General features: G+C 52.4%; 11 protein-coding genes across 11 annotated transcripts; 5 read left to right on the forward strand and 6 right to left on the reverse strand.

Moving 5' to 3' along the window:
• Window positions 1-209: 209 nt before the first annotated feature.
• Window positions 210-1,593, reverse strand: COCVIDRAFT_101756 (hypothetical protein; the record flags this gene model as incomplete). Its single annotated transcript, XM_014700199.1, has 2 exons — window positions 210-1,303; window positions 1,377-1,593. The coding sequence occupies 2 exons, from the start codon at window positions 1,591-1,593 to the stop codon at window positions 210-212; spliced, it is 1,311 nt and encodes a 436-aa protein (XP_014555685.1).
• Window positions 1,594-2,860: 1,267 nt separating this feature from the next.
• On the forward strand, window positions 2,861-4,570 carry COCVIDRAFT_16771 (hypothetical protein; the record flags this gene model as incomplete). The annotated part of the gene is made up of 1 exon (XM_014700174.1): window positions 2,861-4,570. One exon carries the CDS (start codon window positions 2,861-2,863, stop codon window positions 4,568-4,570), a length of 1,710 nt encoding a protein of 569 aa, XP_014555660.1.
• Window positions 4,571-4,955: 385 nt separating this feature from the next.
• Window positions 4,956-5,426, forward strand: COCVIDRAFT_101650 (hypothetical protein; the record flags this gene model as incomplete). Its single annotated transcript, XM_014700200.1, has 1 exon — window positions 4,956-5,426. The coding sequence occupies one exon, from the start codon at window positions 4,956-4,958 to the stop codon at window positions 5,424-5,426; it is 471 nt and encodes a 156-aa protein (XP_014555686.1).
• Window positions 5,427-5,628: 202 nt separating this feature from the next.
• On the reverse strand, window positions 5,629-6,914 carry COCVIDRAFT_38562 (hypothetical protein; the record flags this gene model as incomplete). Its single annotated transcript, XM_014700201.1, has 5 exons — window positions 5,629-5,670; window positions 5,731-6,091; window positions 6,154-6,548; window positions 6,607-6,825; window positions 6,879-6,914. 5 exons carry the CDS (start codon window positions 6,912-6,914, stop codon window positions 5,629-5,631), a joined length of 1,053 nt encoding a protein of 350 aa, XP_014555687.1.
• Window positions 6,915-9,493: 2,579 nt separating this feature from the next.
• COCVIDRAFT_16773 (hypothetical protein) lies at window positions 9,494-11,173 on the reverse strand (the record flags this gene model as incomplete). The annotated part of the gene is made up of 1 exon (XM_014700175.1): window positions 9,494-11,173. The coding sequence occupies one exon, from the start codon at window positions 11,171-11,173 to the stop codon at window positions 9,494-9,496; it is 1,680 nt and encodes a 559-aa protein (XP_014555661.1).
• Window positions 11,174-12,304: 1,131 nt separating this feature from the next.
• On the forward strand, window positions 12,305-14,154 carry COCVIDRAFT_27428 (glycoside hydrolase family 13 protein; the record flags this gene model as incomplete). Its single annotated transcript, XM_014700202.1, has 3 exons — window positions 12,305-12,634; window positions 12,699-13,238; window positions 13,288-14,154. The coding sequence occupies 3 exons, from the start codon at window positions 12,305-12,307 to the stop codon at window positions 14,152-14,154; spliced, it is 1,737 nt and encodes a 578-aa protein (XP_014555688.1).
• A 177-nt stretch (window positions 14,155-14,331) lies between these two features.
• COCVIDRAFT_101628 (hypothetical protein) lies at window positions 14,332-16,221 on the reverse strand (the record flags this gene model as incomplete). The annotated part of the gene is made up of 2 exons (XM_014700203.1): window positions 14,332-15,836; window positions 15,915-16,221. The coding sequence occupies 2 exons, from the start codon at window positions 16,219-16,221 to the stop codon at window positions 14,332-14,334; spliced, it is 1,812 nt and encodes a 603-aa protein (XP_014555689.1).
• Window positions 16,222-17,292: 1,071 nt separating this feature from the next.
• COCVIDRAFT_101770 (hypothetical protein) lies at window positions 17,293-18,290 on the reverse strand (the record flags this gene model as incomplete). Its single annotated transcript, XM_014700204.1, has 2 exons — window positions 17,293-17,723; window positions 17,774-18,290. The coding sequence occupies 2 exons, from the start codon at window positions 18,288-18,290 to the stop codon at window positions 17,293-17,295; spliced, it is 948 nt and encodes a 315-aa protein (XP_014555690.1).
• Window positions 18,291-19,550: 1,260 nt separating this feature from the next.
• COCVIDRAFT_27431 (hypothetical protein) lies at window positions 19,551-20,390 on the forward strand (the record flags this gene model as incomplete). Its single annotated transcript, XM_014700205.1, has 1 exon — window positions 19,551-20,390. One exon carries the CDS (start codon window positions 19,551-19,553, stop codon window positions 20,388-20,390), a length of 840 nt encoding a protein of 279 aa, XP_014555691.1.
• A 517-nt stretch (window positions 20,391-20,907) lies between these two features.
• On the reverse strand, window positions 20,908-21,407 carry COCVIDRAFT_101727 (hypothetical protein; the record flags this gene model as incomplete). Its single annotated transcript, XM_014700206.1, has 2 exons — window positions 20,908-21,238; window positions 21,310-21,407. The coding sequence occupies 2 exons, from the start codon at window positions 21,405-21,407 to the stop codon at window positions 20,908-20,910; spliced, it is 429 nt and encodes a 142-aa protein (XP_014555692.1).
• A 323-nt stretch (window positions 21,408-21,730) lies between these two features.
• Window positions 21,731-22,333, forward strand: COCVIDRAFT_38568 (hypothetical protein; the record flags this gene model as incomplete). Its single annotated transcript, XM_014700207.1, has 1 exon — window positions 21,731-22,333. One exon carries the CDS (start codon window positions 21,731-21,733, stop codon window positions 22,331-22,333), a length of 603 nt encoding a protein of 200 aa, XP_014555693.1.
• Window positions 22,334-22,370: the final 37 nt, after the last annotated feature.

The raw sequence follows: 22,370 nt of genomic DNA on the forward strand, positions 1-22,370 counted from the left end.
GCAGACACAAGCTTGATAATTGGACGTAGTAGACAAAGATGGAGAGTCAATATATGTGAATTGCAATATCTATCCTGCGCAGCTCCAAGGCTGCGATTCATAAAGGTGGAAAAGCCTGGCTTTGTAATGCATCTAATGCCGTCCCTAGCCCACGCTCCTGTTTTTGCCAAAGAAACAAACACACGCCTGCCTAAGACACCACGTTTTGCTTAGTCCAAATCCTCATCAATAGCCCTCTGCTGCTTCCGCTGGCCGCCCCGGCCGCCAAACCTCGAGGCCATGTCAGCCTTTTGGTCAGCCTTGTTGGCCTCATCCTCCTTTTCCTGGAGGAACCTCTGCTTCTCCTGCTGGATGACCTGCAAGACACCCTGCAGACTGTTGCGCCACAGGTCTAATCTTGAAGCCACCTCCCGCCACTGGTTGTCGCCAAAGACTCGGTATGTGGAGCGGTGGATGAGGAACGTCTGGTTAAGCTGGCTGAGCTTGCCCTCGACGAGGCCGGCACGAATCACGTCAATGACCCACATTTCCACGTCTTCCAGGGGCACCTGTAGGCCTTTTGCAATCTTTTCGTAGGGAAGCGACCGTGTCTGGCCGGCCGAGGCGGCCATGGAGGCAAGGGTGAGCAGGCGCATCTTGCGGTTGAGGGCGGTTCCGTCAAGGCCAGACTCTTCGACCCAGCCGTCATGCTCGTCCTTGAAGTCGTTGAAGTCGTCGAGTAGGTCTGAGTTGAAGATCTCAAGTAGCTGGAAGTGGACGGGGTCCGAGTTGCGCAGGGCCTGGATTGAGTCGAGATCGGTGAGGTCCTGGAAGTCAAAGTGGTGGGGGTGGGTGAGTGCCGACTTGAGCGCACGGAGCGAGAGGTCACGGGCATCGGGCGACGAGGCCTGGTCTGAGGAAAAGGTGCGCAGTGCGCGTAGCAGATATGTGTATGCCTGCTCCGTCTCACCAGCGTCGGCGGCGACATCGCTGACGGCCAGGTAGAGCTTACGGGCGTCGTCGTCGGGTGTCTTCCACTCAAGGAGCCAGGTGTCGAGGTGCTTGAGCTGGGGGCGCAGCGTCTCAAAGTTGGAGGTGGCGCGGATGACACGGAGGATGGCGAGCAGGACCTGGTAACGGGCCTCGCTGGTGGGCTGTATTGTGTTGAAGATGGTGCTTAGGATGGACAGGGCGAGGCCGCCGCCGTTGTAGGGCGACGACGAGATGGGGGCGCTGAGATTCTGGCACATCTTGGGCAGGAACATGGAGACATTGGGCGACTGGTTTACGAGGTGGATGAGCAGATTGTATGCGGCAATGAACTCTGCGCACTCATGGTTAGACGGGCGCTTTGTGCGAGGCAAGTCAAGAGCAGTGCGGTGCGGGGCGCGGCATACCCTTCTCTGGCGCCTGGTTGAGGGCCTGGCTGGCGACGACGAGCTTTTTGAGCACTTCATCTTTTTTGTTATCCTTGAGCAGCTCGGCCGTCTCGGCCTGGAGGGCGGCGCTGTCATCGCCCTGGGATTTTTTGAGGCTGTCGATGTATTGTGCGAACTCATCGGTAAGCTCGTCGAAGGAGCCCTCGATGAGCAGGGTGGTCTTTGCGCCAGGCATGGTGGTTGTCGCTGCGAATTTGGCGTGCGGAGTGTGTGAGGGGGGCGGGGCGGGTGCGAGGTCGACAATGGGATGCGCCCGTCGAGTGGTGGGTGGGATGCCAAGATTTGCGTTGCATTTTTGGAGTTTGCTGCTAAGTACTATCGATAGCACGTATTGCATACCACACGGTACATGGATTAGTAGTATTACATATCTTCATCCCACACCAGCCATCACTACTACTACTACTATCATCACCACTACTACCATTGTTATATTACTTACTTACATATATATATATATGTGTGTGTATGTGTATACTCACCTCGCCCCTCACCTTACTACATGGCACCATACCACAATACACTACCCCTCGCCTGCTGTCACATCTGGTATACGTGTGAAGAAGATGCTATTTTCCCCTTCTTTCTATTGCTTACTATAACCTATTACACATACATACGAATAACAGAGTAACAAACCAACAAGCCTACTGCCATGCTGTCCTGTTGAGCCATCTGTTTGCTGTTGCCGATGGAGCATAGTCACGTGACTGATAGCACCCCCACTTGGCAGCATCCAACCTTATATCAACATGACTCGAATCGAGTGGATTACATCATCCAACCTCGCAGTCCAAACAAAATGCCAGAGCGCCAAAGTCTACTGGTCTATAGTACTGGTCCACTTGTCCACCTAGCATGTGCAATTCCTAAGTTGATGATAATGATTGTATTGACTATACGATTTTCTCTATCCTGGCTAGACACATCAATTTTAACTCAGAATTATATGCAGTAGTGAAACAAGGAGAAAAAGTAAGAAAGCTTCTCTGGTGCCAAAACTTGAGAACCCCTTCCTACAAATCGGAATTTTAAAGAAGATTTAATATAAATGTAGAAATGGTCTTCAGAATCTTAGTGCTACTTTTAGGACTTATAGGGGGAGAGATTTGAACTCTTTATCTTGCGAATTCCTTAGTATTGTGGTAAAAGAATTTTGATATCGGGAAGAAAATCTACTGCGCCACCCCTCCCCTGAGTTGATATGGCATCCATTTTCCGACAGCTGCCGTTTCGGGCGCGTCGCGAAACTCACGCGTCAGTGTCTGACGTCAAGTCCCGATAGTCGCGCCTCCCCTACTGCCACCATCACCACTACCACTCCCACGTGCGCTGGCGCCCAAAGCGGATATCTTTCCTTTGTCTAGCCTCATATCTTCTCTTCGACTGTGTGGGCATGTGCATTTCATCTTACCCCCTCTTCACCTTCTTCTTCCATCATAATGCTGTTGCATCCGTTCGAGGCTGCGCTTAGCCAACTACAGAGCGACGCGCCCAATACACAACTCCGCACCCTTGTTTCCGCCCCCGACCACAGTGGGTCCGGATTTCCTGCAATAGGCGAAAACTACATCTGCGATCAAACCAGTCCACAAGCACCATCAGCAGACAACAATACAACAACACCATCAACTTCCATGTCGTCGACCTCTTGCAAAGGAAAACTACCCCGTATTTCCCGAGCTGCTAAGCAAAAAGCTTTACAAAAACTCGGTTTACAGCTTGATGGGAAAAACGCATATTCCAAAGAGGGAGAAAAAGAAGGGACTGAATCAGACACGCCTAGTGCAGCATCGTCGATAAGGAGAAGATCGCATCGTTCTAAGACTGTTCCAGGCAAGAAGGTCACAAACAATACTAAAACACGTAAATCATTTGTCAAGCAAAAGGCCGATGACGATGAAGACTATGTCCCAAGTCAGATCGAGTCGAAGAAGAAGTCTAGCGCAAAGCGCAAAGCGAATGCGGATACTACAAAGGACGGAAAGCAGACCAAGAAGCCAAAGCTACGAGCAAACAACCCTGACGGCTCAACCGACTGTGCAACAAAGCGACGAGATCAATCGGAATCATTCATCAAACCCGCGTCATCTGCCGTATCTTCGAGACACTCACTGATTGCAGGACTGAAAGCTTCACAGAAAACAATGGAAGCCTCTCAGACAACGTTCAAAAAACCAATGTTGCCTTCACACATCACTCAAGTACCGTCGACCCCGACGAAGCAGAAGAAACTTGTAGAGACACAGAAACGGTCGTGCACCCCAAGGGATGCGAGGAGACCTCTTCATGATGATGTTTTCTCTCAAATGCCATCATCGCCACCGATACCATACGAAGTCGACGAGATGGATGATTGGTCACGGGACACTCCAGCTGTGGCAGCGATACTGTCGAGCAACAGCAAACCTGTCCCCGCATCACCAAATGCAGAATCAACGGCTATATCCGGCCACGCAGATTGCGATCATGTGGCGCATGAGAAGCGGGCAGGAGATTCGCAAACTGCAAAAAGTGATCCTTTCACACGAAGGACCAAAGGCGGAAAGGCCACATCGTTTTTACGTCGTTTGACAGGGGACGAATCAATAGTAGGAGATCCAGATCCAGATCCAGCGACTGAGACATTGCAAGGTGTGTTGATTGATGTCGCGCAAGATTCACCAGCAAGCCGAGTTGTTGATCTGGATCTTGGTACCAAATGTAGTACTCTTGCTGGCGACTGCCGTAACGACCAGCAATGCACCTCAGAAGCCGAAGTTTTGCATGTTTATCTCGATTCTTCGCCACCAAGGGTGCACTCGCCTACTAGCAGTCACAGTTCGACCTCTGCTAAGTATTTATTCTCCTCCGAACCCACGTTACCTTCGTCAGAAGCCGAGGAGATTGGGTGGGAGAAGAGCCTTCAGCCTCATCAGCGTAGTCTACATGATGTCTTGATCAGTACGTCAAAACGAGTCGTGCGTCATATCGTCGATAGCGAGACGGGCCTCGACGACATTGCAGAGACGTTTGCAACAGATGGTGAGTGTATACTAGAGTCACTACTATCCCAACATGATGACGATTACAAACACGTCTTCGCCGATATGGAAAGTAAGAGGGGTGCTCTCCGAAAAGAGCTTGAGTATGCCATTGAGCGAATGGCTTAGGATGCGTATCCATAGTCTAAAATACATGAATACGACAGCGATAGGCTCGCCAATGGAAAGCTAGCAGCAAATGACTTGTAGGGCGTAATCGTCACCCGTAGACTTGGCCTTATGCACGTTGGCGCCACAGTAGTGTGGGGCTGCAGAGCTGATACCCACTCCACTCCCTGTACCCCAGTTCCCACAATTGTGATTTAGAGGCAGATCTTCGCTGCATCGGTCATCTAGTAAAGTAGGTCCTGCTCATCCATACATACATCTCGTCCGGACCCTAACATGATCCTTCTACCCTGTTAGCCCTTGTTGCAAGCCGTCGCTAGACATCCAGCCCCTCGACAACAAGACAAGATCGATACACAGAAACGCCGACTCCAAAATGCCATCCATGACTCCCTCATACACACGCATCCCAAGCTTTTATCGCCTCTTCTTCACCTATCTCGACCCCCTCATCTGCGTCTGGGGCGCGTCCATGGACTTTTTTCTCCCCTCTCTCGTCCTTTCGTCACACATTCCCTCGCCCCCAGTGCCAGACCAAGGACATATCATGGTGCTGACGCAGCGCGGAGGCGGCATGCTAAACTTTGGCATCGTGTCTGCTGTGCTGCTGCGGTACACAGACGACGTCAACATCTGGTCTATTGTGCAGGTTGCTTGTATAACAGTGGATCTGGCATATTACTGGAGTGCATGGCGTGTCCTGGGAGCCCAGGGCCGGTTGAGTCCCGGAGCATGGCGGGCAGAGGACTGGGCAAGCCTGGGCATCACGGCGTTTGCAGGCGCCGTCCGGGCCGCGTTTTTGATGGGCGTGGGGCTCGAGAGGAGGGAGGGGGTCAAGGGTACCAAGGGGCAGTAGGCTCACACTGGGGCCATGGGCCGCTTTGCGCATCCTCGAATTTATGAGTCACATCTCTGCAAGCGACCGTCGCTGCCTTGGTCAGTATACATGTGTCTTTGGCTTGTGTGGAGTATCACTGTGAGATCCAAGGCGCTTGGCCATGCCTTGTGCGCAATGCAGCTGTGCTTTCAACAACCATTACAATGATATCAACTTGTAATTAGACCATTTCTTTCTGCGAAGCACGATGACTATAGTCGACCTGCACGTCGGTTACTTTGACTGTATTCCACGAGTTTGCTTTTGCACGTGGTTCACAAACCTCAAGCCCCAGGTCCTCGCTTGCCGCTCTCGCCATATTGCGCTCCGACTCGGGGCAAGAGTCAATATTCGATGTTCTTCCGTCGTGTTTGGAGCTGTCGTCCGTTGTATCGCTATGTCTCGGTCTCGTGGTCAGGTCTACCGATGCAAGCGAGCGGCGGTTACTAAACAGGCTTGTTCTCCACGAGAACTTTTGCGCAACAAGGCGGTACAGAGGGCGTAGTGTGGATAGTGATCCAGCGGTGATGGCCAGACTCATTTCTATTTCTGACCAAATTGCGATGGGTACTGTGCTGTAGAGAAATTCTGGGCTGAGAAAGGTCTGTACGTAAGCCAGGCGCACAATAACTGCCGAACTTGCACTGTGATACTACATTAGCCCATTCGTGTTCGCGGTTTCATGTGCAGGATTGGGAAGACGGACATGCATCCCATACTCAAGATAGGAATCAGTGCGAGCTTTTGATTGCGACTCACTGTCAAGCCCCTGATTAGAAAGACGGGAAGAATAGCAAAGCTGAAATCAGAAGCGGCAAAAATAGCAGACATGACATATGTCAAGGAAATGATGACATGGATGTCGATACATGTTCCTGTTTCGCCAATGGCCCTGGTCCAAAAGAAGTGGACGGGTTTGCACTGAAACATCGCGATGAGGCCGTATGCAGCGCCTATGACGACACTAATCCAGATGGCAAAGTACGTAATGCGACGAGATCGTACATGCGTATACGGGGTGTAGCGGAGGAGTGAAAGACCAAGGGATACTTTGGCGCTGATCATGGTCAAACAGTATGTCCAATAGCAAATCCACCAAAACTACAATGAAATAGGTGTTAGTACATGGACACCAAACAATCACTGGGGGTTCGCATACCCGTAAAGCCATCATCATGCTTTCTGGTGTAAGGTCTTTTGTCAGCCTTCCAGTGCCGGTGAATGCGCCTCCAGTGGCGCAAATGACATTTGTGGTATGCATGAGTTGCGCGAACAACATCCACCGGTCATCCCAGCCGAATGCTTTGACTACACATGTCCTCACGTAGATCCGGAGCACTACAACTATCCAGGAAACGACCAGAAACGCCACCTCGATCTGTGAATAGTCGTCAATTACGTCTAAAATAAGCTGTTTCTTACTTAGCATACTCGAACCATCTCGCTGGCGCGAGGTCCAATGCCCATGATGGCTTCGTAAAATCGTGGACCGAGTGGGCAAAAAATGTGGGTTGTTTATTTACTTGCAAAAGGCGGAGCATCGTGAGCGGAAGGCCTACCGTGCCGCACTTATACCCCAGAGTCGAAATACGCAAATCTACGTACAGCAATGTGCCACAAGTTTGGAATGGGGGGGCCACACTCCTTTGCCACACTGAACTAGGCACGCAAATGTACAGAGCACCGGAATTCCCCGACACAAGTCAGCGTCGGCTTGTCTCTAGCTGGCGGCTCGGCAACAGGACATCCCTATAGTGGTGCAACGCAGCGAGCCTATAGCTCCTCTGTGTTCGACAATAGATCAAGATTGCGGAGTTTCCCGGATGGATTACAGCTTGGCATTGCTTGCTTTTTATATCCAGCAGAAGAATAGAGTTTGCCGGAGCGTGCCCGATGATCAATCTCTGGAGCGAGCCGGAGCGCCACAAGTAGACCCGTGTACCGTAGATAGCATAAGTGGCTGCTACAAGACTTTTGTCCGTTGGGCCAGTTGAGCTTCGTGATAAATTGGCCTTGTTTTCCCTAAGGAGAAAAGTATAATTTTTCTAGGCTTTTTGGATTCGCAAATGTTCGTAAAGTGCTATCCACCCGCGTGTTGGAAATACGGCAGGCCCAGTAGTCGCTTTCTGGACGGCATTTTGGCGATTATGCGGATCCTTTACGTCAGTATCGTATGCTCTAGTCGATCTGCTCGTTTGATACCAAAGATCTTTGTAAAACTCCCCAGGTTCCCTATACGCAATGCCGCGTAAATTGCCGTCTTTGAGGAAGCATTTGCGCTGTAGAGTATTAACGCCACAATATGCTTGCCAGTAGTACGACGGTGTCGAGACCGTGGGGAAACTCACCTCTCAGCGCGGCTTCATTCAGTACTGAATAGATGCCCAACGGAGCTATGGCATGAGTGGTTCGTCTTCGTAGTAGTAGGGGCACAGCTTCCGTCGCTACCACTCGAAAAGGGGCTAAGGAGTATTTGGTGCATCCGAAGCAAAACGGAGGATCCTCCGATGGATAGAACCACAATTAGAGCACAGCTAAAACAAGGATTTGAACACACCAAAGCACATGCCAACCCAAGTAATGGTTCTGATATATCATATGCCTTGATAGTCAAAACATTTAACAATCGCACAGATGAGAATGTACCACTGGCCGCTCAATGTCCTCGGACCAAACTCTAATAGCATTTATCATGTACAGATGATGCCTGGCATTCTATACTTGGTCACTAAATCTGGCCACATAGGAGTCAAGACCGTAAAAAAGGTACTAGTACCGGGAGACAGTGAACCGAAATCACGAGCAATGCAGTGCCACGCAGATGATATGACCTGACCAGCCCTGGTACCCTTTAGCAAACCCTTATTTATTATCCTGATCACAGGGTGTATCAGCAATCAGCCGGAAGGCATCACACTCTATCGGCGCGAGCTCCAGTGGATATCTGAGGATCATTCACCGAAGCATTGACCGCAGTAGCGGATCTGTATACGAGCGTGCCATGTCCTAGCACACGCCGCGTTGTGCTTAGTTGATTGACTCACCTGTGAACCGATCCTGGCTTGCTAAGGGGCGTATATGCAGGTACAGCGGGAAATGTGTTGTCGGAATATCAGAACGGGACGGGTGACACGCGCGAATCGAGTCATGAATGCCGCTACAAAAGACGGCGGCTATGCGGCTATGTGGGTGGTAAGTTGCAGGAATGTCACCAGGGCATGAGTCGTAAGTGCTATGACATGAGACATATCAAACGAAGTATAAGAATCTTTATGTATCAGCAGTCGCAGCAATAGCGAAGTATTTACGTACTCATAAGTTAAATTAGACACGATATCTACAGCTGATTTGCTGAAGCCGACAAGTCGCCATGTGCATACACCTATATCCCAATATATCATATCTTCTATCCTCCTACCTTGAATAACTTCCCACTCCCAGCAATCGTCGGAGCATCCAAACTTACTACAGGCGCACAAACAGGCCAAAGATGTACAACAAGCAACAACTCATGCTCGTTTGTTACTGAAATTCAACTCGACGATGACATGCAGATATGGTTGGCAATTACAGTGGCCACACTTCTCGTATTCTAGTCCAAAGATCGACACAAGGTAGTAAAAGATCCCCCAGCAGCTGCTTGGCACACACGCATGATTGACAAGGTGATAGATAGCAGAGAGGGGCTAGTGTGATAGCTAGCCGCGACTGATACTATAAAAGGCATGGCGGCAAGGAGGAAAACAGCACATGTGTAAAGTATACCAGGTAAGTGGGGGACATGGGACACTTGCTAGTAGGTGGTTCCTGAGCTAACCCACCTTGATACACTTGGCAATCATATATATAAAAACACTGACATGATATGGTTACCACTATATCTAAACATTGCAAAGGAATACAGTTAATCATTATAATCACTAAAAAAATATACATGAAAGTGGCATTTCCCGGAAGCAGCTAAAGCGAAAGAATGTATATACTGGCATACAAAGGCTCATAACACATGTTTAATGGAAGTTGTCCATGTCCGTCCTGATATCGTCTCAAATAGCCTCCTTGGAGTGGACCTGCTCAAGATGAGTGGAAGCTCCTTTCTTCTCTGTATAATCACTGTCGGCATCGCTGACATTGAAGCTGTCAACAATGGTGGTAGCAAACTTGCGTGCAGGCACGCGCCTCTCGAAAAGAATATCGAGTTCTCCGTAAGTTCTTCCCTTGGGTTCGGGAAGGCGGAAAAAGGCCCATACGAAGCATAGGAAAGCAGTCCCAGCATAGAAAAAGCCGCTCTTGGCACCCCAGTTCCAGGCACCAGGGTTAAGCATGCGTGGAGTCAGGATATTGCCGATGATGGATCCGATGTTGTAAAAGTTCCTGGCAAGGACAACGGTTTTCTGGCGGAGACGAGTGGATGGGATTTCGGCGACAATCGAGTAACACACTGGACCGACAGTGCAATTGTATGCAGCGGCAAAGAGCAGAAGCATAGAACCAATTGCCCATTGTGCTCCAATGTTGCCCTTGGGAATAGTACCAAGACCGCCGATGATGCACATAAGCATGACCATGACAAAATCACCAACAACGTACAGAGTTCGACGTCCAATCCGTTGGATGAGGGCCCAGGCGGCAAAAACACCCACAGCACCGATTGCGTATTGACCAAGACTCATGGAAAAAGAGTCAGCATCGCTGAGACCGGCTTGCTGGAAGAAGTAGGTGCTATATCCAATGAGACCAGCTCCACAGAAAGCCTGGGTAAACCACGCCATGGCAGCAATCTCGGTTCGTCGGAGGTCGGTTCCCTTGAAGCAGTCGAGGTACGAAGTGCCTTCGGATACAGCCATCTCCATAGCATTGGTGTGGCGCATCATGGCAATAGTCTCGTCGGGATTGAACTCGGGGAGCCTCTCGGGAGAAGTCAGGCGCATCAACATCTTCTTTGCCTCATCACAGCGATCCTTGCGCACGAGCCACCAGGGCGACTCTGGTGCAAACGAGATGCCAATCATCAGAGGAAGAGGCCAGAGCCACTGCAGGGCGTAGGGGATGCGGTAGGCCCACTGATCGGGTCTCTCGGCCACGCCCTTGAGCACACCCGAGGCGAGAAATTGGCCAATGACCCAGCAGAGGTTGACGTAGGTGGTGAGAATGGGACGGAGAGGAACAGGCACGACTTCGGCAGCATATGTGCAAGTCAGAGTCTGGAAGACACCCCATGGAATACCACAAAGGATAAGGCCGCCTAGGAGCATCTCAACATTGTGTGCGAAGAAGACGATGAAGATGAACATGTTTGTGGCAAACAAGGCTCCAATCATGGTCTTTTTATATCCGAATCGATCTGCGATCAGGCCGTTGAGCATCAAACCCATAAACTCGCCAACATAGGCGCCGTTGGTTAGTCCGGCTTGCCATGCCGCGGTGACCTCGTACTTGCCGTCAGGGAGCGGCTGGCCAAACTTGCGCTTGAAGGCTGGCACTGCCATGAGGTTGGCAATGAGGACCTTGTCAAAGCCCTCCATGATGATGGCTGCAGAGAGTAGAACGGACCAGGCGATGGCCTTGGGGTACAGCTTGATGCCCTGTGCCAGGCTCATCTGCTGCTCGGCCTGGGTTCCTTTGCTGGCATCGTGGAGAACCTGCTTGATGTCCGGAGTAGCAATCGAGAGGCGGCGTGCCTGTTCTGGGTCGGGACCGACGACGCTGCTGTTGCGGCGAGACATGGTTGTGTGGTCAAAAGGGGGGGTTTGTGTTTTCTATTGGTGAAGAGGCCGGCAAGTAGTCTGGGTCGAAGCCCGGCCTGTTGGGAAGGGTGGAGCTGCTGGTGGAACGGTAATCTCAAGGATGAAACTGCACGGTGTACTTATACATTTGGATTGTGACCCCAGACAACCCGTACCCATGTGCATCCAAAGCCTAAAGTCCGCTCGTGCCAAATTAGCAGCTGGGGAGGATGGAGTGAGACAGAGGATGCGGGGAGCGACGCCACGAGCGAACATGTCGAGGCCGTGGTCTTTGCGCGACTCGGACTGAGGTCATGGCTTTGAGGCTAGGCCGGAGGGGGCCATGGGCGCCGACGCAGGTGCGCCATGTGAAAAGTCGGAGGCTCGATGTTTGGCCAATGGTTTGCGCACTGTCGGACCGAAGCAGAGGCCAAAGGCACCAACAGAGGGCGTCACGTGTGGCGACAATGCCCTTGCCAGGCCCTCGCCAGGCCCTCGCCAGGGAAGTGTGTCGAGTATGGTGTCGTCGTCGAGGAGCAAAGGGGGAGGTGAGCGGGCGATGATTGGCGCCATGTCGGGTGCCAGAAATCGATAGCGTGCGTGCACCAGGGCCGAAGCCGCAATCTCCCCGCACTCGCATAAGGCCTCGCTTATTCCCTTGGATAGGCAGCCCAGGATAGACGTCGGTTGGAGTAGCAGGGGAAACACATGTCGGCGGGGAAATAGTCTGGGGCAGTACTAGCATGGGGAGCACGAGGGGATGCGAGGCTATCTGTGGGGGTGAAGGTTGGCAGACTGTGGGGTCGAGGCTGCGTCGTTGCGGGGGACAGTGGTGCTGGATGGCGTTCCTGAGCCTCGGGCCGACATTCACCCAATCATAATCCCCCCGAGAAACATCCCGTCTTCCGAAAATCGTTCCGAGGTGTCCCGAGAATCTTCCCGACCTATGTATTCCATTCCACGTCCATGCCATGTGCGGGGTGACGGCCACAACCACCACTACAACCACTGCTCTTGCTCTCAGCGATTCCCCCAGAGAAACCTATAAGAAAGCCGCCGGTACCACCGAAAGCCATGACGACGGCATTGTCTTCTGACCAAGTTGTTCCCACCTCCCACACCGCCGCCACAATGACAATCACTCCTCGACCATGGTGGAAGGATGCCGTCGTCTACCAGATATATCCTGCCTCGTTCAAGGACAGCAACGGCGACGGCATTGGCGACCTCAATGGCATCATCTCGGAACTCGACTACATCCGCTCCATTGGCGTCGATGTCATCTGGGTCTGCCCCATGTACGACTCGCCTCAGGTCGACATGGGCTACGACATCCGCAACTACGAGGACGTCTACAGGCCATATGGCACCGTTCAGGATATGCAGAGGCTGATTGATGAGACCCATTCGCGGGGCATGAAGATCATCCTGGATCTCGTCATCAACCACACTTCAGATCAGGTATGCTCTGGTCACGTGCTTTGCTATGGCATTGGCCATCAAATGCTCACTGCCTACACCACAGCACCAATGGTTCCAAGAATCACGCTCGTCAAAGGACAACCCAAAGCGTGACTGGTATATTTGGCGTCCCGCCCGCTACGTTGATGGCGTACGCAAACCCCCCAACAACTGGGTTTCCAACTTCACCGGCAGTGTCTGGGAATGGGACGAGCACACCCAAGAATACTACCTCCACCTCTTCTGTCCTGAGCAACCCGACCTGAACTGGGAAAATCCAGAGACGCGTAAAGCCATTTACGAGTCGGCCATGGAGTTTTGGCTCAAGCGTGGTGTCGACGGATTCCGTGTTGATACCGTCAACATGTACAGCAAGGGCGATATGCGCGACGCCCCCGTCACCGATCCAGGATCAGAGTGGCAGTTTGCCGGCTACCAGTACTGCAACGGCCCGCGAATGGACGAGTTTCTGGGCGAGATGAATCAGATTCTGGAAAAGTACGATGCCATGACAGTCGGCGAGTGCCCACACACACTTGATATCAACAGAGTACACCAATACGTAAGCGCCAAGGAGAAGCGACTCTCTATGGTGTTTCAATTTGTAAGTGGACCTGGTCTCATTACAACAACCCAGTGCTCACCCAACACAGGACGTAGTCGATGTTGGGCAAGGCCCCTACAAATTCCAAACTACGCCCAAGAACTGGACACTGCCACAACTCAAGCGCGCAATAGCCCGCACTCAAGATCTGATCCGGCCTCCCTCTGACAGCTGGACCACTGCTTTTCTGGAGAACCACGACCAAGCTCGGTCAATTACGCGCTTCACTTCTGACGCCCCGCAGCACCGCGTCGCTGGCGGCAAGATGCTTGCCCTCATGCTGAGCGCCCTCAGCGGTACGCTGTTCATCTACCAAGGCCAGGAAATCGGCATGACAAACTTCCCCGAATCGTGGGACATGAGTGAATATAAGGATGTTGAGTCAACAAATTACTACAAGATGGTTGCCAAGCGCACCAACAACGACGTCGACGCGCTCGCTGCTGCACACAAGTCGCTGCAGCACCTTGCGCGCGACCACTCACGCGTGCCCATGAGCTGGAGTACTGCGCCGTACAATGGCTTCAGTCCGCCCGATGCAAAAGACAAGCCGTGGATGCGGCCGCTAGAAGACGCAGACACTTGCAATGCAAAGGCGCAACAAAACGACAAGACGTCTGTGCTGGGCTTCTGGAAACGCATGCTGCAGCTGCGCAAGGAGCACAAGGATTTGTTCGTCTTTGGCCAGTACGACGATCTCGACGTTGACAATGAGCAATTTTATGTTTTTAGCAAGACGTGGCAAGGGAGGCGAGCGCTGTGTATTTGCAACTTTACAGATGAGAGCAAGCAGCTGGTTTTGCCAGAGAGCGTGGCGACACAGAAAATGCAGCTGCTGGTAAGTAGTCGGCAAGACGAGGGCGTCGAGGAAAAGACGCTAGCGCCGTACGAGGGAAGGATCTATCTTTATGTGTAATGAAGTGTTATGACAAGAATATTTTTTTTGGTAGAAATCGATAGATGAGTTGATATCAACATGGTGGTTATCATCATCATCCTCATCGTTTTGACCACAGTTGTTCATTAGAATATAAAAAAATTCTAACAATACACAACGTGTACATGTGGAAATGGGGGTCTATGTTTTTGTTCATTATCCATCACCGAACGTCGCCACCTGCATGGTCAGGCGCCTGGAGATGTTGTTCCAGGTAGCCAACAGGCCGCTCCTTGCCTCGCCTCTGGGTAGTGTTGCTCCTTGGGCTGCTGGCGCCTGAAGTACTCCATGCCCGTCTGCCATGAGCTCGAGTCCTGCAGCCGTCTTGGACTGTGTGACCTGATACCAAGGGTCACTTGGCACAATGGGACCAGCGCTGTTATTGCGGCTATTGTTGTTTTTGTTGTTGTTGCTGTTGTTGCTGCCACCACCACTGGGGGGACTATGCACATCGAGGGGCAGATTCGGAGAGCTAGCATTACTCAGGACCTCTGGGAACATTGTCTGCAGCCGCTCCAGCTTCTCGAGCAAGATACCACGGCGGGTGTGGTCGAGATGGGGGATGAGCAGGACAAAGTCGAGGATGAAGAGAAAGTCGTCGATGCGCAGTGCTGTCTCGTCAAGGGTGGCGGCGGGCACGTGGATCAGCACGTCGGCAATGGTGTCTGTGATTTCAAACAGCTTCTGTGTGATGCTTGTCCCATGGACCTCAATGTCCTGCCGCGACATGCTCGAGACGAGTTGCCGCAGCGTCTGCGAGAGTCGCACGGGGAACAGGAGCGATAGGCATTCTTTGGGAGAGCGCGAGGAAAGCAGCGTTTGGCTCATAGCGAGGCGCCACACCAAGGTGCGCAGCCATTCGCGTGTGATGCACAAATCGGCGCGCTGCATCATGGATAACATGGATAGCTCACGCGCGTCCGCCTCAGGGTCGCCCTCGAGCTCGCGCGACTTGGCCTCGACCCAGGTGCTGGTGACGTTGGCGCCCTGCGAATCCAGCCAGCTGTTGAGGAATTCCGTGTCCAGCAGCTTGAATAGCTTGATGATATGACTGAAGCCCTCGTGCACATGGATGGGCAGCGTGGGGTCGTCTTCGGGCATTGTGTAGAGCGGGGGCAGAATTGCGCGGCGATAGTCGAGGATGGCCAGGAAGCGCTCGTGGATGAAGGCTTGCCAGTACAGCCGCTGTCTGCGAGAGCGCTCCGGGGCAGACAGTTGTGCGGCATTCTCCGGGTTGTCTATCCTCAGCAGCTGGATGATGGTGATTGCGTCGCGCATGTAGAAGAAGGCGGCGTCACTGCCCTGCAGGCTCATCAGGCAATTGTGGATAAACATGGACTGGACTGCTCGCATGACGGAAAAGTGGCAATGCTTGTGGGAGCGGCGCATGGTGTCGATGGAGTGGTCCATGAGCTTTTCAATCGTCTGCACCACTTCGTCTGTCCTGCGGTCGCCATAGCGAGTGAGATTGAGAGTACAGCCACCAAAAGCATACACAAAGGAGCACACATCTGGATCAGTGTCCATGGCCTCGATGTACTGACGAAGCTCATGCGCGGCAATGACAGGATGCACGGGATACACACCCTCGACATAGTCGGGAATGAGGTCGAGAAAAAACGACTTGGTGTACTGCGACGTCAGAGAAGAAACAGGAGATGCTGCTCCGGGTCAGCAGCAGCATTCCGCATTGTTTCCGCAAGTTTCAAGAAAGAAAGAAAGAAAAAAAAGAGACCTACTGGCTTCGGCTTCGTTGCTCGTGACGGTGGGCGAAATGGGAGTGTATACGGCCTGGTAGGCGGCTTGGCCTGGGTGAGCGGGCAGGATGGGCGTGGCTGTGGCAGGCGAGGTGGACGTCTGGGTTCTGAATTCTGAAATGATATGGCCTCTCTTGCCCTGTGATCTCTGCTTGCTAGATGGCGAGTAGATGCATCGCAGTCCGAGGTGGGCGCACTGCTGGCAACGCGTCTGGCCGTTGCAGCGCACCTTTCGCCGCTTGCACGCGTCGCATGCTTTGGAAACTCTTTTCTGCGATGACTGGTCCATGGCAGTGGGTCATGTTGCGTGGTTGTAGCTCTGGTCTTCTTCGGCTCCGTCCTTTTCCCTTCTTTTTCTTTTCCCACTCTTTTTTTTTCTCTCCAGAACGAACCTCGGAGTCGGGAAAGGTCAGAAGATCCGGGGGCGGGATGGACATAGTGCGGAGAGGCGCTAACGCCGGAGCTCCATCCCAAACTAGCCTGCGTGCATCGTAGGCTCATGCGAGGCACCGAGTCAAGCAGGTCTGAGGGGTTTTGCTGGTGGTGCGGAGACATTGGATACCCGTACCTGGATCGTGGGCATGGCCTCGTGCATGTCCAGCCCAGGGATCATTCGACTGCGCAGTCTTCCATGCAGAGCCTAGAACGCTTTGCAGTCGAAACGCATGTGACGGACAGAGACGCCCCACTTGTCAGTGCCCATGTAAAACATCTACCATGTACTACTCATGTACTTGTGTACTAACTTACTTGCTTGCTTACTTACAATGTCCTACCTACCTGAGTACATGCCATGTACATACAGGACATAGATCCCGTTTCCCTTTCCTGTCGCACGCCCCTCGGAGATTACTCTCATCTACTGGCCACTAGTACATATGGCACATTCATGCTCGTACTACTCCCAACTTCTCCCTTCGTGTTAAGGCGTTGTTTAGCCGTTTCAGATGGCGAGCATTTGTCAACCAGGCTCCATCAGTCAATGGCTTGCTTACGTCTACGTGCGTATTAAAGTACACACAGCAGACAATCTAATGCAACTTCTTGCTATCGGGCCTTGACTTGCAAAAGAGATGAGTTTAATGCCTTGATGTTGCTATAAGATTGCACATGTATGCATACCATTCAACGCCCAGTGTCAGCATCCATCTATAGAGAACAGGATACATTTGTCACGTGATACACCAACTAGCTATTGACTGACCAGATGCACCATCTGCCGCCGCAGCAAGAGTCTCGCGCGGTGGCTTAGACTAACTTGCTATACGAGGACCTAGAGGCTTGCGTATACATGGCGCTCGGAATTAACTCACCTACATGCATCAATGTCCCTCTCCTCACAACCAGGTCCCTGGTCCAATCAGAGAGCATCTCCCGGAGCACCACCATCGCCGTGCATCTGCCTCGCCTCAGCCTGTTCTTTAGCCTGGATGTATTGGTACTTGAGACGGGCAGCCTTCAGCTCAGCTTCCGCTAGATCTAGCTCCGCCTGCAACTTTTGCACCGCCAGAGACTCGTTCGAGGCATCGGCATCGCATGTGGAACCGGCCCGTGGGCCTGGTGAGAGGGAAAATGCGGGCGCCGGGTGGGCAAGGAGAGAGTAGTCGCGGGTAGATCGCGTCGAGCTAATGTCTTCATCGTCGTCTTCGTCGGTGAGGACTGGTCGATTATTGCGGTTGGTCATGCGACGGGCGTCGTTGGGTGTGTTACTTGCACGTTGGCGCTTTTTCGCAGCTGGGTCGTGGCGCTGGAAACCACCAGCATCTGCTCGGCGGAGACGGGCGGGCTTATCTGTCAAGTTTTAGCATTCATGGCCTTCAGAGGCAGTCTTCGACACTTACGCTTGTGCCGCTTCTTCATGACGCGAGCCTCGTAGACCTCATGAGCACCACCGCGGCGGCGCTTCGCACCCTTCACCTCATCCGGCTCGACCAACTCTTCAAAATAAGAATCAGTCGAGGAGCTGGATGATGGTTCCACCGCCTCGACTTGATTCTTGCGCTCCGGGTGCTCGTACTCGTCCTTGAGCTCTCGGATGTCGTTCAACCGGCACCAAGGATGCTTGGGCTCATGCAGAGCGCACTTTGCGTACAGATCCGCTTGAAATGTGGCTAGGTCGCCCTTCTTGAGACGCGAAATAGCCATGAGATCCTTGATGAACTGGACACCCCAGTTGCGGGGGTCGTCCTCCGTCTCTTCCTTGATGTGATCACGGCGCTCGCAATCCCACGCGCGCATCCGTATGTCCTGCGGGATGATGTCTACAGGATCCGAGACACCAAAAGAAGTAGCAAGCGCAGGCAGGAGGCATAACACCAAATCCTTAGTCTCTGGGTTTAAGGTTTCGAACCTGCGCATAATGGGAGTCGGCGTATTCCAAGTCACTGTGCGGTGTTTCACGTAAGGTCTTCAGCCCTGTAGTTGCAGAGTGAGTTACCTACAATGCTAAAGTTAGCAAAGCGAAATTATCTCAGAAGCTAGAGGCGGGAGAATCGCTTCGAGTCCACGAGGCTTCGACCTGGGCAGAGAGAAGAATATGGCAACCAACTCCTCAAGTAAACTTACCGTGAAACGTTGCTGCTAAATACACTGTGGGGACCAAGAGGTGGGCGAATTGAAGCCAGTGGTGAAAACAAGATTGTTAAAGCGCATTCACCCTTGAGTACACCAAAAATGGTGATTCTCTTCTTTGAGTAGATCAGGTGCTGCAAATCCAATGAAAAACGTGGGTGCTACACGAGAATGGACGACCCGAAGAGTTTAGCGTGCCGTATTTGTAGAATTGGGAAGTGAGAGAGGATGGAGGCTAGTAGCCATTCTGGGACTAGTAGCAAGCATGAATGCTTTCACCACTATTGTTTGTTGTGAAAGATTGGCATGAACGGTGAAGAAGACAAGGAAACGGGTTCGAGAAGCGCTAAAGAAGTACCATACGAATGTGACCAGCTGGAAAGACTATGTGGGAGAGATCCTCTTGATCTAATCCTGACAATAGAAATGCGTCAGGGAGTACTAGCCGCATGAGAGCAGTCCATTCGCGGGGTTGTCTTGTTTCGTGCCGCTGTGTACACTGCACGGGTAGTATATGCCTCTTCGTGTGACAAGCCCAATTGAGTTTTGGAAGTGATAGACTGTCTTTGTAGATTCAAGTCTGCAAAGATGTCGAGGTATTTCTTGTGCCAGGAGAGAGGTTAAGAAGAATTGCTCATGATGCCCAAAATAATGTGAATTGGTCGGTTGCTGTGGTACAAAGTCAAACGCCAAATACTAGTTACAGCACGTATACTAGTGACAAACAAGTCTGACTAGTGGGAAGGAGAGGCAGATTCTAAAGATTGCAGAAGATTGCTACACATGCACAACACTGGATGAATTGATAACCGTAAAGTCGTTTTGCTGTCATGGTTTTGGCAGAAATGTCCGGACATGATAAGATGATGTTTGATCAAGAGGCAGAAGCTCGACACGGTCCTTAGGCACCGGCGTTAGTAGTATTACTACTACTAGCGTTTCCTTATATCCGCTAATCCTTGTCGTACCTCCAACCTCAACCCGCCATGTCAACGCGCCGAAGCTTGGGCGGCAAAGTCATGAGGAATCAATAGCACGATAGAAACAATGGCTGGGAAAAGACAACACTCGCCTTCCCCAGCCCCAGCAGAAATCTACTTTTCAACTCCAATCCATGAGCAGACATCGTCCTTCACAGCCGCCTTCTCTCCCTCGCTCAGCGCAAAAGCCCTCCAAGCGCTGCCCGAGTTCCGCACCGCAACGCACAGGATCGCGGCATGGCGCAAGCCCTCGCGGCAAAAGTCACTGATGCCTGCGTCGCACACTCTGTACGAAACGGGGCATGACGACGACGGTGAGAAATGGGCGGGAACACGGCTCAGCAATGTACTGCGCGACACATCGACTTGCGGGACCGTGGTTGTTGGGCGCTGGTACGGCGGCCAAAACATTGGTCCTATTCGCTTCACGCATATTGAATCGAGTGCCAAGGAGGCGATTCGCAAGGCCAAAGTCGCAGGCGCTTTGTCATCTGACAGTGCGCAGCAAGCTTCGAGTTCTGCCAGTCACAAGAAGCAGAAAGTGCAAGAGGAGAAAGAGCGAGAAGAGGCGAGGCGCAAAGAGCTCATTGGCAATCTGCAAGAAAGAGATTACAACATCTTCGCGTTGCGCAAGCTGCTGAGCGAGAAAAAGGCAAGGTTGCAAGGCGAGGGGCGGGCGGAGCTGCCGACGCCTCAAAAGCTAGTGGATTACGACAGCATGAGCATGGAAGCGTTGGGAAGGGTGGACAAGGCACGGGATGCAACGATTGCGTTTATACTGAAGCAGATTGACAAGATAGACGAGGAGGCGAAGCTTGCGGAGACATTGGATGCAAGTGGTGGCGAGGAGGTGCTCAAGGACGCGGACAAGAACAAGCAGGAAGAAGCACTAGCGACGCCTGAATGAAGTGCCTTGTCTTGGGCTGATTGCTGTAAAAAAAAAGTGCCGTGGTATCTTGGTGGCCGTGGGCGTCACGTGGTATCATCATCTGAGCAACGCATTCAAGACATATGGGTGCGCTTGCAGTCTGCCATGACGATCTACCATGACGAAATAGCTTGGGGGCCTGCCTCAGCAACATCAGGGGAAGACATGTATACACAAATAGCGCCCTCCTGTGATGGCTAGGATGAAGCATTGCTATTCCAATGCAGCCATGTTGCCGTACTGCGCTACTAGATGGTCCAAGAGCCTATACAGTGGTCTTTATATCGACGAATACAAGCTTGTACTTGCACCCTAGAATGCGGTGGTACAGTCAGTGCAGAGAACTATACCGCATTTATATTACAAGCGTGATGAGTACATGTTGTTTCCAGGTCATAGCAGCAGGACGTCGGCGTCTCACTTGCCATGTATAGAGCTTCATAGAAGCAGTTCCAGCACACTGGTGTGTTGGCCACCCGTCTCGTCCTCGGCCCTCTCAATGACTGATATTCCACCTGCCCTTCTTCAACCGCCTCATAATCATCTTGCGCCCCTTTTTTGTCCGCAGACGGCTCAAAAACCCATGCCTACGCTTGCGCACCAAATGACTGGGATTGTACGTGTCGCGGGGTCCGCAGCGGATCTGCGTACTGCCCAGGGCGGGATGCGCCGATATTCTGCCCACAAGGTCTAGTGTTTCCGGGTTGGCAAGGGAAGACGAGGTGCCAGGCGGAGCCAAGGTTGACGGCGACGAGTATGTCGCAGGCACGAGGGGACGGCGGGGTGAGAGGAGAGATATTTGGCGGGCTTGCGAGGGCGTGGGTAGGCTACAGAGAAGAGAAGAAACAAAAGTCAGCGATGCTAGGTCATGTCGTGATACAAGAGGGTGTGCGCATACCGTTGTGCTGCTACTACTGCTGCTGTGCCTGATGTGCGTGGTCTGAGAAGCGCACAAGAGCTGGTTGAAGCAACCCTCAGGCACCGAAAAGCGTTCATCGCGCCCCCTCTTTTCTGTTCTTCAGTACAATTGGAAGACTTTGTATCTGCTCTTTTTTGTCCCTCTGCCTCTCTCAAATCCTCTTTTCTCCCCCAATTGACGTGCGTGTGTGTGTAAATGGTTCGTCGATTGCAGCGCCCCGTTCCCCAGTCCGCAGACCAAAACTAATAAAGCATGGGTCGGGCGTCCGTGCGCAAAAAGTTGTATCTTTGCTCGTGTACACGCTCATACCCGAGACTCTTTTCTGAATGCACCACTCAACCCAAGATTAATGTTTGCGCCATAACCAGTTCGCCTCATTTTTCTATACAATCGCACAACCATGCTACTCGAGGCGCCCCCACCACGCCGCCAGGTATCCAGCGCGCCCGTGTCTCTCAGCGCCGCATCCGCCGTGTTAGAAAAGTACCTGCAAGACTCCGAGACACATGCGCACTTGCACCCCGACGCCCTCATCACCCCCGATGGCGTGACATTCAATGCAAAGGGCGGCGCCGTGGGGAACCTGCTCATGCACCATCTGCGCCGTGTAGCCGCGGGATTGCGCGGCGAGTACCTTGAGCCCGACACGACTCTCGAGGCCCAGGACGAAGCCCTGGACACTGCTGCTGATGGCGAAGGCAGCAAAAACACGGGCGCAGAGCAAGATTGGCAAGACAAGGCCACCTACCAGGCCGAGCTAGGCGGCATCGAGATTGGCGACGTGGGCAACAGGACCAACGTCGTGCAAGAAGGTGGACAGGAACCACCAGTGCAGACCAACGACACCAAGAAGAGAAAGAAGGACCAGGCCCATGACCATGATCATAACCAACAATCGCCCGCAGATGGACAGGTGGACAAGGATGCCAGAAAGAAGGCCAAGAAGGAGCGAGACCTGCAGAGGAAGAGGGACAATGCGGCAAAGGCAAAAAAGTCGGATTAGCCATCTTGCCATGCCACCACAAACCGACCGAGATGAG

The sequence above is a fragment of the Bipolaris victoriae genome (genome assembly GCF_000527765.1).
Source record: "Bipolaris victoriae FI3 unplaced genomic scaffold scaffold_52, whole genome shotgun sequence".
NCBI lineage: Eukaryota > Fungi > Ascomycota > Dothideomycetes > Pleosporales > Pleosporaceae > Bipolaris > Bipolaris victoriae.